At 45.3% G+C, this 13,948-nt stretch overlaps 1 protein-coding gene across 3 annotated transcripts in view; it reads left to right on the top strand.

Annotated features, from left to right (window-relative positions):
• Nucleotides 1-13,948, top strand: part of TEX2 (testis expressed 2) — a 117,224-nt gene that overhangs the window by 83,695 nt on the left and 19,581 nt on the right. For all 3 annotated transcript variants that reach the window (XR_002731586.2, XM_023212061.1, XM_023212062.1), the window contains 2 exons: nt 4,306-4,452; nt 9,813-9,912. Coding sequence is in view for 2 of the 3 variants with exons in the window: in XM_023212061.1 (XP_023067829.1) it covers nt 4,306-4,452; nt 9,813-9,912 (247 nt within the window). In the remaining variant the exon portion in view is untranslated. The remainder of the gene's footprint in view (nt 1-4,305; nt 4,453-9,812; nt 9,913-13,948) is intronic.

The raw sequence follows: 13,948 nt of genomic DNA, 5'->3' as shown, positions 1-13,948 counted from the left end.
GGGGGGGGGAGACAGAGTCTTGCTCTGTTGCCAGGGTAGAGTGCAGTGGCATGGTCTCGGCTCACTGCAACCTCTACCTCCCGGGCTCAAGCGATTCTCCTGTCTCAGCCTACTGAGTAGCTGGGACTATAGGCATGCACCACCATGCCCAGCTAATTTTTGTATTTTTGGTAGAGACGGGATTTCACCATGTTGGCCAGGATGGTCTCAATCTCTTGACTCCATGGTTTGCCCGCCTCGGCCTCCCAAAGTGCTGAGATTACAGGCATGAGCCACCACGCCTGGCCTAATTTTGCTTTTTAAAAGTTCTATATTCTTAAATGTTTATATACACTGAAAAGAGACTGAAAGAAAATATAGTAAAAATGTTTTAAATAATGTTTAAAATGTTTTAAATCTGAGTAGCGGGATTATGGGTGTTTTCTATAGTACATATGCATTTTTTTTTAATCAAGGGAAACAAACAAACACAGGGGTAGGGTCCTCCGCCGTGTCATCTCCTGGACCACGCTGTCCCTTATGCACCCCCCGCCCCGGCAGTACACTGGGTGTGGCCAAAGAGGACTAGGGGCACTACACACTCTTTGTAACAGAAAAACTGGGCTGGCCTCCTGGCCATTTTTAATAGGAAATGTTACACCACAGACTTCAGTAAATCTGTCCTACTTTAGTTTTAGAGGTTAGTTTTAAATAACGTATATCCCAAGAGCTACGCAGTTTTGATGGGCTTGCTTCAGCTTCAAACCATTGAATTTTCTCTATACTTCTTTGGAAGCCATTTTTGGAAAGTTACCATTTCCTAGTGTGTATATACAGTTGAGATGGTGAAATGAATATCCTCCACACATTTCATCCTATAGCCAAATGGTGATATTAGGAAATGTATGCCCATTGATTCTTTTTTTTTTTTTTTTTTTTTTTGAGACGGAGTTTGGCTCTGTCGCCCAGGCTGGAGCGCAGTGGCCGGATCTCAGCTCACTGCAAACTCCGCCTCCCAGGTTCACGCCGTTCTCCTGCCTCAGCCTCCTGAGTAGCTGGGATTACAGGCGCCTGCCACCTCGCCCGGCTAGTTTTTTGTATTTTTTAGTAGAGACGGGGTTTCACCGTGTTAGCCAGCATGGTCTCGATCTCCTGACCTCGTGATCCACCCGTCTCGGCCTCCCAAAGTGCTGGGATTACAGGCTTGAGCCACCGCGCCCGGCCGCCCATTGATTCTTTAAGCTCTTAAATTTTTATGACATTCGTTGAGCCTTCCTAGCAGGCTGTTGAATCCAGGTTTCCCTCATGAAGCTTCTTTGATGCATTATTGATATTCTGCTCTGGAATTTTTCTTTGTTCCCAGTGAGTCTGGAGAGAAGCTTGCATTGGAAAAAGGAACTATTGAAAAAAAAACTTGCTTGTCGGTTATTTCAGCAACTTGTTTACCACATCATATGCCATTGGCTTGGACATACATTGTGAAATAGCCTTTGTTTCTTGCTATTTTGTGCTGAAACTGTTTCCCTGTGAGTAATTAGGGTTGTAAAGAAAGGCTAATAAAGGGTAGATGCTCCCTCTAGGGAAGGGAAAAAGTAACTTATTCTCTTGTGTAACCTACAAATCTAAAGTAAGACATGTGGTGTCTTACGTGGGCGGCAACTTAGTACTGTCTGAGGGGCCAGGTGAGCATTGCCCTTGGATGAATGTTTATGCAGAAGTCTGTATAAATAATCGGATGGGATTCAAAGACAGTAACCTCGGAAAAGCTGAACGAGTTACCCGGGAGGCTGGGAAGGGACTATTCAGTCAGAGAGAAAAGGGATTCAAAAAAACATGTACAAGTTGTGGCATGGCCAAGCATTCACTGCTGCAGACTCTTGCCCTTCCATCCAGGACCTAGTGATGGAAAATGTCTTGGTTAAAGACAGAAAATATCACAGTACTAGAAAAGCCCAGATAGAATCCGTGTCCATTAAGAAGAGTGAGGCAGATCCATGTCTTCTGAAATGGGCTGACCAGCATGCCTTCTTTTTTAAACCTTTTTTTTTATTTAAATGAGAGTCACCAACGTTCATAAGGGAGACCTTTGAAAACTCAAATTTGAAGGACTCCTGTAGAATATAAAGTCATGCAGTGACATGTGATTGAAAAATGTAAGCGAACCCTAGGCCCCCAGAAAGAGAGGGCACAGGCTGTGGAAGTGTGTCCGGAGCTGTTTCCTGCCAGTGGGTTCGTGGTCTCACTGACTTGAAGAATGAAGCCATGGACCTTAGTGGTGAGTGTTGCAGCTCTTAAAGGTGGCACAGACCCAAAGAGTGAGCAGTAGCAAGGTTTATTGTGAAGAACAAAAGGACAAAGCTTCCACAGCCTGGAACGGGGCACAAGCGGGTTGCCATGGCTGCTGGCTGGGGTGGCCAGCTTTTATTCCCTTATTGTCCCCATCTATGTTCCGTTTTTGTCCTATCAGAATGCCCTTTTTTCAATCCTCCCTGCGATTGGCTACTTTTAGGATCCTGCTGATTGGTGCGTTTTACACCAGAGTGCTGATTGGTGCATTTTACAGAGCACTGATTAGTGCGTTTTTACAGAGCGCTCATTGGTGCATTTTACAATCCTCTTGCTAGCTACAGAGTGCTGATTGGTGCGTTTTTACAACCCTCTTGTAAGAAAATTTCTCCAAGTCCCCACTCCACCCAGGAAGTCCAGCTGGCCTCACCTCTCAGCAAGACTAGCAGAGAGCTGGGATGAGCAGTGTGCTGACTCAGGCACAACTCAGTGACTGGTGAGCACCAAGCTTCAGAATGATTGCATGGAGTGGTGTGCTGTAGGCCTTGGGAGTACTCACAAACAATCGGATCTGCAGATTCAAATCCACGCACACCAAGCAACAACATGTGCACCATACCACTGACCCAGGCACACAGCTGCAATGTGGGCACAGTCACAGCTGCCCAGAATGGATAGCACTGGCATGAATACACAAACACAAAGCGTGGAGGTGATGAGAGTGTCTAGTGTGTGTTATAGCTGCAGCCAGCCCGTGAGGGCAGAACAGATGCACTGATAGACGCCATAGAGGGAGGGGAAAGGGGGAATAATTCACAGAGTCTGCATTTCTAAATCTTAATCTTTGCTTTCCAAAGCTCATTGTTTCTGCAAGGCTACAGTCTAATTGGAGACCTCAGCACAGGAAAATGTCTGCTATATCAGGGGGCCAGCTACCCTTCCCCCACCCCCACCACCACACACAGGACAGAGCAGATAGACGGGAGAACAGGACTCTGTGTCAGGCGCTGCACTCATTTCTAAAATGGAAGTAAAGTTCCTGTCTTTCCAGGGTATTGTGAGACATGAGTGGACCTGAGACAGGAGTGTGCCCATAGGGCTGGCATGTGGTCAGTGGACAGCTGCTACATTACTGAGTTCTCAGCCCCGTGCCTGCACCAACCACATAAACCTTACAACACCATCTGTGGGTGCTGCTGTTTACCCCTTCTTTATCTCCATCCCTGACCCCCTCCAGGCCAGGGTGCATAGTCTAATGATTAGCCAAGGAAATCAGAGACTCAGATTTGCTCTCTCCCCCACCTCACACATGGGCCACAGCAGATGCTTCAGATGGATTGTATCAAATGGAAGTAAGGATCGGGGTATTTCACTGGGCCTAGATTGGTGAGAACAGCTGTAGATGTTTCATGGAAGCCCTGAGAGCAGCTCTCTCTAATCCAGACCTGTGATTCTTTGTCTTGCCTGTTGATTACATTACCAAGGGAGTGTCTGAAACTCCTGATGCTCACTGAAATCAGTGACTCTGGGGGTAGGATCCAGGCATCAGTATTTTTAAGCATCCTGGGAGTATTTTGACCTCACAGGGTTCAGGCTGAACTTGAGTCCTGACCATTGGGAAACTGTGGTGTCTGCCTGGATGAGCACCAGCTTGACAATCACACGTCCAAGCCTTAGCTTGAAGAAAGATGGACAGGTATTTTATCAGATGTGTCGCTGATGCATAATGTTGATACCAAGCTAATTTGGAGGCAGAGCGGTTTGGCTAAGCTAATTGTATGAAATATTAACTGGTGTACAGGAAGACTGGTAGAAAAAGAAAACAGACAAAGAGAAGGTTTTAGCTGTGATGGCAGCTTTCGTTTCTCCCCTTTTCTAGTCACCAGTATAATGTGTGACTTGTAATTTATAGGGAAGGAGTATGGCTCCTGTGATCTCCTGTTTCTATAAGGAGGGACCTTCAGTGACTTTATAAAAATAAGCACCTGTCTTACTCTGCAGTTGCTTTCTAGCTAATTTTGGTCCCTTTTCTTTTGCCAGTTGCCAGAGGCTCCACCCTCTGAGGAGGAAGAACAGGAAGCCTGGGTGAATGCCTTGCTTGGAAGAATATTTTGGGACTTCTTAGGAGAGAAATACTGGTCTGATCTGGTGTCTAAGAAGATCCAAATGAAACTCAGCAAAATAAAGGTATCACTTTCCACACAAGAGGCTTCTAATCCTCTATACTTCTTCATTTCTGGAAGTTTTGTACCCTTATGTCCTAAGTGAAAAATAACTTGGTTTAAGCATATAACATATGAGGGTAGTAAGTTCTCAAACAGCACATCTGCCCGTGACCACACACTGACCTTATGATTAACTGGGGACTTAGTGAACATTAATGTTTACTCGTTTTCTTGTGTTGCCCTCGTTGTTATCCACTCTAGGTGATAATCCAGAATTTGGTTTGGGAAAATGTGAGCTCTTGTAACCAATTTGTCTTATATAATTGTTATTTTTATGTTGGAAAAGAACTTAAATTGTACATCCAGAGCCCACCCAGCCTCACAGCAGTCTAGGCCACATGGTATATCCTCTGAGGAAAATACAGATTACTTAAGGCCTCTTAGTATACTCACTGAAGAAAACACTAGACTACTTAAGGCCTCTTAGTAAACTGACTGAGGAAAATACCAGACTATTTAAGCCCTCTTTCCCAAGCTGTGCTCCCTCTCAAGCTGGGAAAGTTAGCACTGCACTTTAAGTGTGTCTGTGTTTGACCTTTACCTTTTGGCCAGATGGTACTTTATTTTGGGCTCTCTTTGCTGAAGAAACACTCTGGTGCTAATCCAGGCCCATTTGGAAGTGAGATTGAACTGTGTAAGTATGGCTGTCATTAAATGACTCATTTGCCAACCCGGAGACCTTATTGAGGATTTTGAGGTTCTTTTAAATTAAGTTTTTGACCCAATGAAGACCCAGCCAAGGAAGAGTCACTTTGGATCCCAAATCCTCACTGAACACTGTCAATAGCTTAAGTCAGTAGCTCTGAAGTTGTATGGATCAGAGATATTTTTGAGAAGCAGAAACCTATGAGATCCTTTCACTAGAAAAACACGTTGACACAAAATTTTCCCATTATCTCAGAAAGTTCAAGGACGCTAGACTAAGAAACTGTGAACTACGATAAACTAGATTAGAAGGAAAATATGGGCATAGAGGAGTTTCAGGTTGATTTCTGTTGTTCCTTTGGGTAAAGAACAGAGCTTTTCCTGCCTCATCAAGCTCTGGCTGCTGTCTGTGGGCCAGTGTCCCTTCTTCCCCAGCTCCTGAGAAAGAGGAAGGAGGGGCTGCCTTCTGAGCCAGAAGGGTGGATTTCAAGGCAGATTTTGGGCAAGGGCTCTGTTGACAAGTGTCAGCCTGTTTGTGTTCCTGAGGTAGTTTGAGGGTTGAACGTGCTTCTGCTAGCCAGTTCCATAGCAGGAGACAACAGGTAGCAGTTACCCTCTCTGTTGGGAGATGCAGTGTCAGTAGCCAATCTAGAGCTCACTCAGCCTCTCCGTGTTTTTGGAAATGATGGAGGGCTTGAGTTCCCAGGTCAAGGCATATGGGTAGGGCTGGCCCTGCTCTTTTCCCAGAGTCTGTCTCGAGCTCTTCCCTAAGCAAGAGGGGCCCTTCCCTGAGCAGGAGGGCTGCAGTTCCTGGCAGTGTGCAAAAAGAAAGCAGGACATACTTGAACTCCAGATGGGATGCTGCTCCCCTGCTACAAGCATTCCAAAACCGACTTGAGCCAGGAGTGCTGGTATACACCTATGGTCCCAGAAACTTGGGTTGCTGAGGCAAGAGGATGACTTGAACCCAGGAGTTCTGAGCTATGATCGCACCACCAGACTCCAGCCTGGGTGACAGAGCAAGACTCCCATCTGTAAAAACAACAACAACAGCAACAACAAAACCAAACTGGTTTGAGAGGTCCCACCCTTCTCTCTTGAGCTGGAAGTCCCCAGAGCCTCTGCCCTGTTTGTGAAGGTGCCCCCCTCATCCTGGAGAAAGTTGAGGGAAAGACTGTTTTCATTTTCTCCTGTTGATTATCATGGAGGCGTTTGTAGTTCACAGACTTAAACTTCCTTCTGTTTTTTGAGGTCAGAAGTACTAAAAGGTTAGAGTGGAGAAGTGTGGCCTAGATGCAGCAGTGCCAGAGGCTAGAGGTGGGCAGTGTGTCCATCCGTGCCCTGCACCCCGTCCTGATCTGCTGCACTGTGAAGTGCCTGCAGACCAGAGGAGCCCCTGGTAACAGAAGAAACAGGAAAGCAGAAGGACATTACCAAATTCTGAAGCTGTCACCACCCCTACCAAAAGAACTGATTGCCACCGAATATCCAAGTACCCCTGGGATGAACTAAGCCTTAAGCCTAGTAGTGAGTGGGTATTGGTTAATAGCCAGTCAAGAGCCAAAATGGGGATAGGGAAGTGGTGTCTAGAGGAGCCTGAGCTTTCCCCTGTGACACAGATCTCCCTGATCCCCTGGTTTCCCTGGAAGGCCTGACACATAGAGAACTCTTTGCTGGCCTTGCCCTCACTCCTGTGGCTCAGTGTCAGACTGACATTCCCATAGAAACACTGTTGGATGTCCAGGCATGGTGGCTTATGCCTGTAATCCAGCACTTCAGGAGGCCGAAGTGGAGGAAATCTTGAGCACAGTATGAGACTAGACTAGGCAACATAGTGAGACCCTGTCTCTACAAAAAATTAAAAAATTATCCAGGCATGATAGTGGCACATGCCTATAGTCTCAGCTACTCAGAAGGCTGAGGTGGGAGGATTGCTTCATCCCAAGAGGTTGTGACTGCAGTGAGCCATGATTGCACCACTGCACTCCAGCCCGAGTGACAGAGCAAAATCCTGTTTCAAGAAAAAGGAAAGAAACACTGTTGGAGGTGACAGTATTCCCTGGCTTTCCCTTGGAAGTCTCTCTAACTTGGCATACTCCCTGAAGCACGGCATTTGAATGACAACAGTGGACAAAAAGGACAGGGCAAGTGTGCAAGACTTTGGTTACATTCTTGGCCAAGTAGCATTTTGTAGGTTGATAGAGAGGCCAACACCACTTACAACATTAATGCTTTGGAAAAAGGTTTTCCAAATATAGCAAACACCAATTCAAAACTACACCTTTGAACACTGTCTCTACTCACATTTTGTTCATCATAGACATTATAACCTCTCTAACGTAACCCATTCCCCCAACAAAAAATCACAGATTACATTCTGTCAGAGATTACATTCTCTGATTGGTGAATCGTGAAAGTTTATGTTTCTCTGCAGAGAAACAGCTGAAGAGGTCCAGCCAAGTTACGTATTAAATCCATGCCTGACGAGATGCTACCTCGTTTTATGTGGAATATTTAGTTTACATTTAATTTTTAAAAACCTCTTAATTTTAGTCTACATTTTATAAAACTATTGTAACATTCAACTGGAAAAATACTTATGAAAATAACTAAGAGAATTCTGGGAGAAAAAAAAAGGAGAGGGACTTGCCAGATTTAAAAATATATTGTAAAGGTAAAGTGTATTAGAAAGCTAAAGTAGTCAAGCAGTTTGATACTGGTGGAAATTCAGTACAGACTCTAGTGCAGTGGGAATTTAGTACTTCAAGGTGGCGGAACAGATTAGTAGGGCAAGTGTTCGTTGCTGAATAAATAGGTTGAGATTGCTGACCAACCGTTTGGGGGAAAAATTAAGCTAGATCCCTAATTTACATCTTACACTAAAATGATGAATGGAATAAATATTTTTAAGAAATACATATACATCCACAAATGCAAGCAGAGAAAATATAGATGAATTAATTCTATAATCTTGAGATGAAGTAGGAATTTTTAAGCATGATGCCAGTATTCTTACGTTATTTCCTGTAGAATAAATTCCTACGGATAGATTTGGGCGTATTAGTCAGGGTCCCAGCAGGAAGCAGATGGCACACTCAGATAAGTAACTCTGGGGTGAGTTTGCTGAAGGAAATATTTATAAAGGTGTGGGCAGATGGAGAAAAACCCATAGGGAGAGTGCTACACTCCAAGCTAGCAGAAGTGGGAGCTGTTACTCTCCCTGGAGCGGCAAAGGCAAGGAGCAGTTTCCAGAACTTGGGCAGGGCAGCTGTGTGGAGAGGCTGCCTGTGTTACAGGACCTGTGGCCTTCAGTAGATTGGGGGGACAAATGCCCAACAACACTCTTTTCCACGTGCCTCCCCATCCGCTGCCCATTGGTGTATCCCATTGGCCATGCCCAACCAGAAGCTGGAGGGTAAGGGAGACCATTGGCAAAGTTCACACTGACCAACCACTGGGGGTAGTGTAGATCTGGCAGGGCAAACAGAAAATGTCCAGCATGAGGTCAAAGGACGTGCTATTTTTCTTTTTTTTTTTTTTTGAGACGGAGTCTCACTCTGTCACCCAGGCTGGAGTACAGTGGCACGATCTCAGCTCACTGCAACCTCTGCCTCTCAGGTTCAAGCAATTCTCCTGCCTTGGCCTCCTGAGTTTCTGGGACTACAGGTGTGTGCCACCACACCCGGCTAATTTTTTGTATTTTTAGTAGAGACGGGGTTTCATCGTGTTAGCCAGGATGGTCTCCATCTCCTGACCTCATGATCCACCCGCCTCGGCCTACCAAAGTGCTGGGATTACAGGCGTGAGCCACCGCGCCCGGCCAGGATGTGCTGTTTTTCAGGGATTTTCATACATGTGGAAGTTTGCCTATCGGAAATGTAACAATTTCTTTTCTTTCTTTCTTTTCTTTTTTTTGACACACAGTCTCGCTCTGTTGTCCAGGCTAGAGTGCAGTGGTGCAACGTCTGCCCTCAGGTTCAAGTGATCCTCCCACCTCAGCCTCTCTGAGTAGCTGGGACTACAAGTGCATGTCACCACGCCTGGCTGATTTTTGTATTTTTTGGTAGAGACGGGGTTTCACCATGTTGGCCAGGCTGGTCTTGAACTCCTGACCTCAAGTGATCTGTCCACCTTGGCCTTCCAAAGTGCTGGGATTACAGACATGAGCCACTGTACCTGGCCTTGTGGTAGCAGTTTCTTACTCCCCACCGAGAGTCTGAGAGAGGTCTGTTTTCCCATACGTCAGCAAATGTAGGGTATGGTTAACAAGCGTGACTGGCTTGTTCTCCATAGGTGGTCTCTGCTCAAATGCCACTCCTCAGGGAAGCTGTCCCTGACCTCCTCAGCCAAAACAGCCACCCCCATGTTCCCTCTGCCCATTACCTGCTTGATGTTCTTTGTAGCACTAATCACTCTCTGGAAGTATACTGTCTACATATTTACCTGTTTCTGCCTTTCTATTATAAACCTGTGAGAGCCAGGCCCTGGCCTGACCTCTTCATGGCTGTGTCTGGACTATGAAGCCTAGTACATGATGTGTGCATGTTACGTTTTTGTTACATAAATGATATGTCCCAAAACCTTGGCCACCATCCTCTCCGGAAGCACGTTGACTTCCAACAGCATGTTTTGTAGGTTGCTTATGGGTCTCACTCGTTGTTTGCTTGTTTCCTCTAGCTCCCCTACTTTATGAATGAACTCACTCTGACCGAACTTGACATGGGCGTGGCTGTGCCAAAAATCCTCCAGGCCTTCAAGCCTTATGTTGATCACCAAGGTAACTCCGAACTGACCGTTCTATGAGTGTTAAAATATATCCTTTGCTGCAGATTCAGTACCATGATGGCTTTGTGTTTGGAGGGTGTTGAGGACTTTTTAAATCATCTGTTTCATGTTGAGTGTCTTTTTGTTCTTACCAATCATGGCCTTAAAACTGATTTGGGGCCGGGCATGGTGGCTTATGCCTGTAATCCCAGCATTTTGGGAGGCCAAGGCAGGATGATCACCTGAGGTCAGGAATTCGAGGCCAGCCTGGCCAACATGGTGAAACACCATTTCTACTAAAAAAGTACAAAAATTAGCCGGGCGTGGTGGCAGGTGCCTGTAATCCCAGCTACCCAGGAGGCTGAGGCAGGAGAATCGCTTGAACCCAGGAGATGGAGGTTGCAGTGAGCCGAGATCGTGCCATTGGACTCCAGCCTGGGTGACAAAAGTGAGACTCTCTCTCAAAAAAAAAAAAAAAAAAAAAGATTTGGAATAGATTTAAGCTCCCGTCCTAAGTCTTCTAGTCTCTCGGTTATTATAGGGTCTCCTCCAGCCCGATGATGCCCACATGCCAGCTGATGGGGCCTGTGCTTTTGTGGGGGTTGCAGCCCTTGCCAGGGCTTGAGGCAGTGGCTGGATTTCAGTTCCACTCACCTCTCATGGCCCTCACAGGTGCAGCTGCCCCAGCCCCAGCCCCTTGCCAGGAGCTGCCTCTCCTCGCTTGTGTTCACATCCTTACCTCCCCTGACTTGTAGGTTCCAGATTTTTTGAGTTTTTGTCTTCTGTCTTTATGTTCCTTGTTACTTCTAGTAGGTGCTCAGTACATATTTGAGAAATGAAGACATACAGTATATTCAAAGGCAATATTTTGAGAGTAGGGCTCCCTGCTGGAGGAAAGGTCTTAGATTTGAGTTTTTAAACATGTCACTAACACATTATTTATGTCTGCTTTTGTGAGTAGGGGGTTAAAGAGCTGATCAGATTGTAGAGAGTTTGCGTAAAATGATGATGATGTGAAGATTTGTATCTCTTACGTCATATAAACCATAAATATAGTTTTAAAAGGATCTTGACAGGGAAAATTTAGTACACAGGAGTTTGGTGAAAAAGGAATGAGCCAGGTAGGCCAGAATAGCCCATTAGCATGCAGAGAGAATTCTCACTGACGTTTTTACTGTAGCCTCCCTTGGCAAGTAAGCCTCTTTCCACTTCAACCATATTTACATTTTTTCTAAAATGGCTTAGGAACAAGGTAGGAGAAAAAATAATTATAGCTTTTCAAGAGAGTGATAGTTGTTTTGAAGTAAATGTTTTATAAAATTTGTAGAGTATGGAAGCTACTTTTCTCTCTGACTGTATCAGATGGTTCTTGAATTGTGTTTAGTGAAATCAGTTTTTCTGCTCTTGTATTTGATGTAAATATGAAGAGATTTTTCTAGCACTATAGTTAGCAACTCTAGCATATCTCTCCAGCAGTGTTTCAGCTGACAACCCATCCAGGTTTTTAGCATTATGTCAATTTCAGAAAGATAGACCAGGGTCGTATTTGCACATCCAGAGAAGTCCACCTAATTCTTGCATGTTGAGCTCACCTGTAACGCCTCAGTTATGTCTACATCTTGATGAATCTGGGTGTGTCTAGGTTTGGTAATTTCTGGTTCACTGAAAGTAAAAGTAGAAAACATTTCAATTCTTGGCAAATGGCTTAACTAGAGTGTTTTTAACCCCATGCAAAATTGTAAAAGATGCATTGGCTGAGTGCGGTGGCTCACGCCTGCAATCCTAGCACTTTGAAAGACCGAGGCAGGTGGATCACTTGAGGCCAGGAGTTCGAGACCAGCCTGGCCAACATGGTGAAACCCCGTCTCTACTGAAAATACAAAAGTCAGCCGGGCATGGTGGTACGTGCCTGTAATCCCAGCGACTTAGGAGGCTAAGGCACAAGAATAGCTTGAACCCAGGAGGCAGAGGTTGCAATGAGCCGAGATTGTGCCCCTGCACTCCAGCCTGGGTAACAGAGTGAGACTCTGTCTTAAAAAAAAGAAAGAAAGAGAATAACAGAGCTTTAGAAATAAGATGAAGATGTAACCTTGGGCCCTAGCATCATCCTGGCCTGTAATCCCAGCTACTTGGGAGTCTGAGGCCTGGGCATCAGAGCAAGACTCTGTCTCAAAAAAAAAAAAAAAAAAAAATCATGGATGTGTTCACTGCATAGCTAGCTAGCATCTTCACTCCATCAGTGTACAACTGCTACCTTTCTTCCTGTAACTCAGGTGGCCTCTCTATTCCTTTTTGCTCTTTGCCTCTTTAGAAATGTATAACAAGCTGGTGAATGATCAGCTAACACAAACCTCATGAGAGGCTTAAGAAAGTGAATAATAAGTGTGCATGCTTTTTTTTCTAATGTGTTAGCAGCCTCTTATCTCAGGACTGTCCTTTGCTGAATTTGTAGAAAGTTCCAAGGAGAGAGGAGCAAGGCCACAACCGGCCCCTGTGGCTTTGAACTCTGCAGCCCCTCAGGGCAGCTTGGTCAGGCTTTGAGTAAAATTCACCAAACACCTAAGTGTCAAGCTTCTTAACTGTTCTTCTAGAGCAGGAGCTATGGTGAGACATTTCACTATATAGGTCAAAGCTTTGCCAGTTTTTAATCCATTTGAGGCTATTTAACTCCTTTCAGGGTATGTTTTTAGAGATTTGCCTGCTTGTGTAACAAGGGAGAAAATGGTATTAGAGAAACAATAAAGACATAAAGCCAGTAGGGTTTTCAAAGTTTGGTCAAATAAGGTTTTTCCAAGTCCACAAATGATGCATGTATGATGATAAAACAGAAATGACCATGAAAGAAATCAGCATTTTGGATTCCAGTGCTCTAAGGGGTAATCTTTCCTTTTAGTGAAATTTGAATCTGGGTGACAAGCAAACTGACTCTGAAAAGCAGAGCTCACCTTCCAGGGAAATGCAACCCAGGTGAAGGAGGCCTTCACAGCTCTAAGGAGCGCCACCTCCTATGGGATCCCCTCACGTTCTTTTTAAAAATATTTCCTGGCTTGTGCTTGTTTGTTGGAGGCACATGCTCAGAAGGGATATTTTGGCCACAGCTGGTTGGATTATCCCGTCCTAGGGATGCTCTTCTTGAGGCAAGAGGCAGCACTGGTTTTGAGCACCAGCTCTGGGCCCCTGACTGCCTGGTCCACAGCACCATGGCCTCAAGCAAGCCCCTGAACCTCTTCACTTCCTCATCTCTCAAACAGGGATTCTTTTTTTTTTTTCTTTTTGAGATGGGGTTTCACTCTTGTTGTCCAAGCTGGAGTGCAATGGCACGATCTCGACTCACTGCAACCTCCATCTCCTGGGTTCAAGCGATTCTCCTGTCTCAGCCTCCCAAGTAGCTGGGATTACAAGCACCTACCACCATGACTGGCTAATTTTTATATTTTTAGTAGAGAGGGGGTTTCTCCTGGTTGGCTAGGCTGGTCTTGAACTCCTGACCTCAGCTGATCCACCCACCTCAGCCTTTCAAAGTGCTGGGATTACAGGCGTGAGCCACTGCGTCGGGCTCAAATAGGGATTCTTACAGCACCTACTCCCTAACCTTGTCATGAGGATTAAATGAATCAATACAAAAAAGACACTAGAACAGCATCTGGAGCAAGGAGGAGCTCTATGAGTGCCAACTAAGAATTGTTATTATCATGGCTGCCTGGATGCTGCTGTTAGGGCGTTTAGTGTCCAGTTGCCCATCCTACAGATCAAAGCTGGCAGATCCTACTAGGATAAACAGGAAAAACAAAACAAAACAAAACACACAAAAAAACAGCATTCTTAGCTTTCATGGCCTTGCTGCTGTGAGAAGTAAAGTCTGTGGTTCTTCTGAATGAAATAGCACATGATGGCCATGTTGGCTTGTCCCTGTTCCAACACACACAACCTGTCTCAAGTGAAGTGAATGAGTTTAAATGACCACCTTTTCCAGAGCAGCCTCACTTCCCACTAAAGGCAGATGGCTGGACGATAGATAAGCTCTGTCCCTTAGAAACTGACTGTGCTCC

This window comes from Piliocolobus tephrosceles, chromosome 16, assembly GCF_002776525.5.
Source record: "Piliocolobus tephrosceles isolate RC106 chromosome 16, ASM277652v3, whole genome shotgun sequence".
In the NCBI taxonomy this organism is placed as follows: Eukaryota; Metazoa; Chordata; class Mammalia; order Primates; family Cercopithecidae; genus Piliocolobus; species Piliocolobus tephrosceles.
This window is presented reverse-complemented; position numbering and strand designations above follow the sequence as displayed.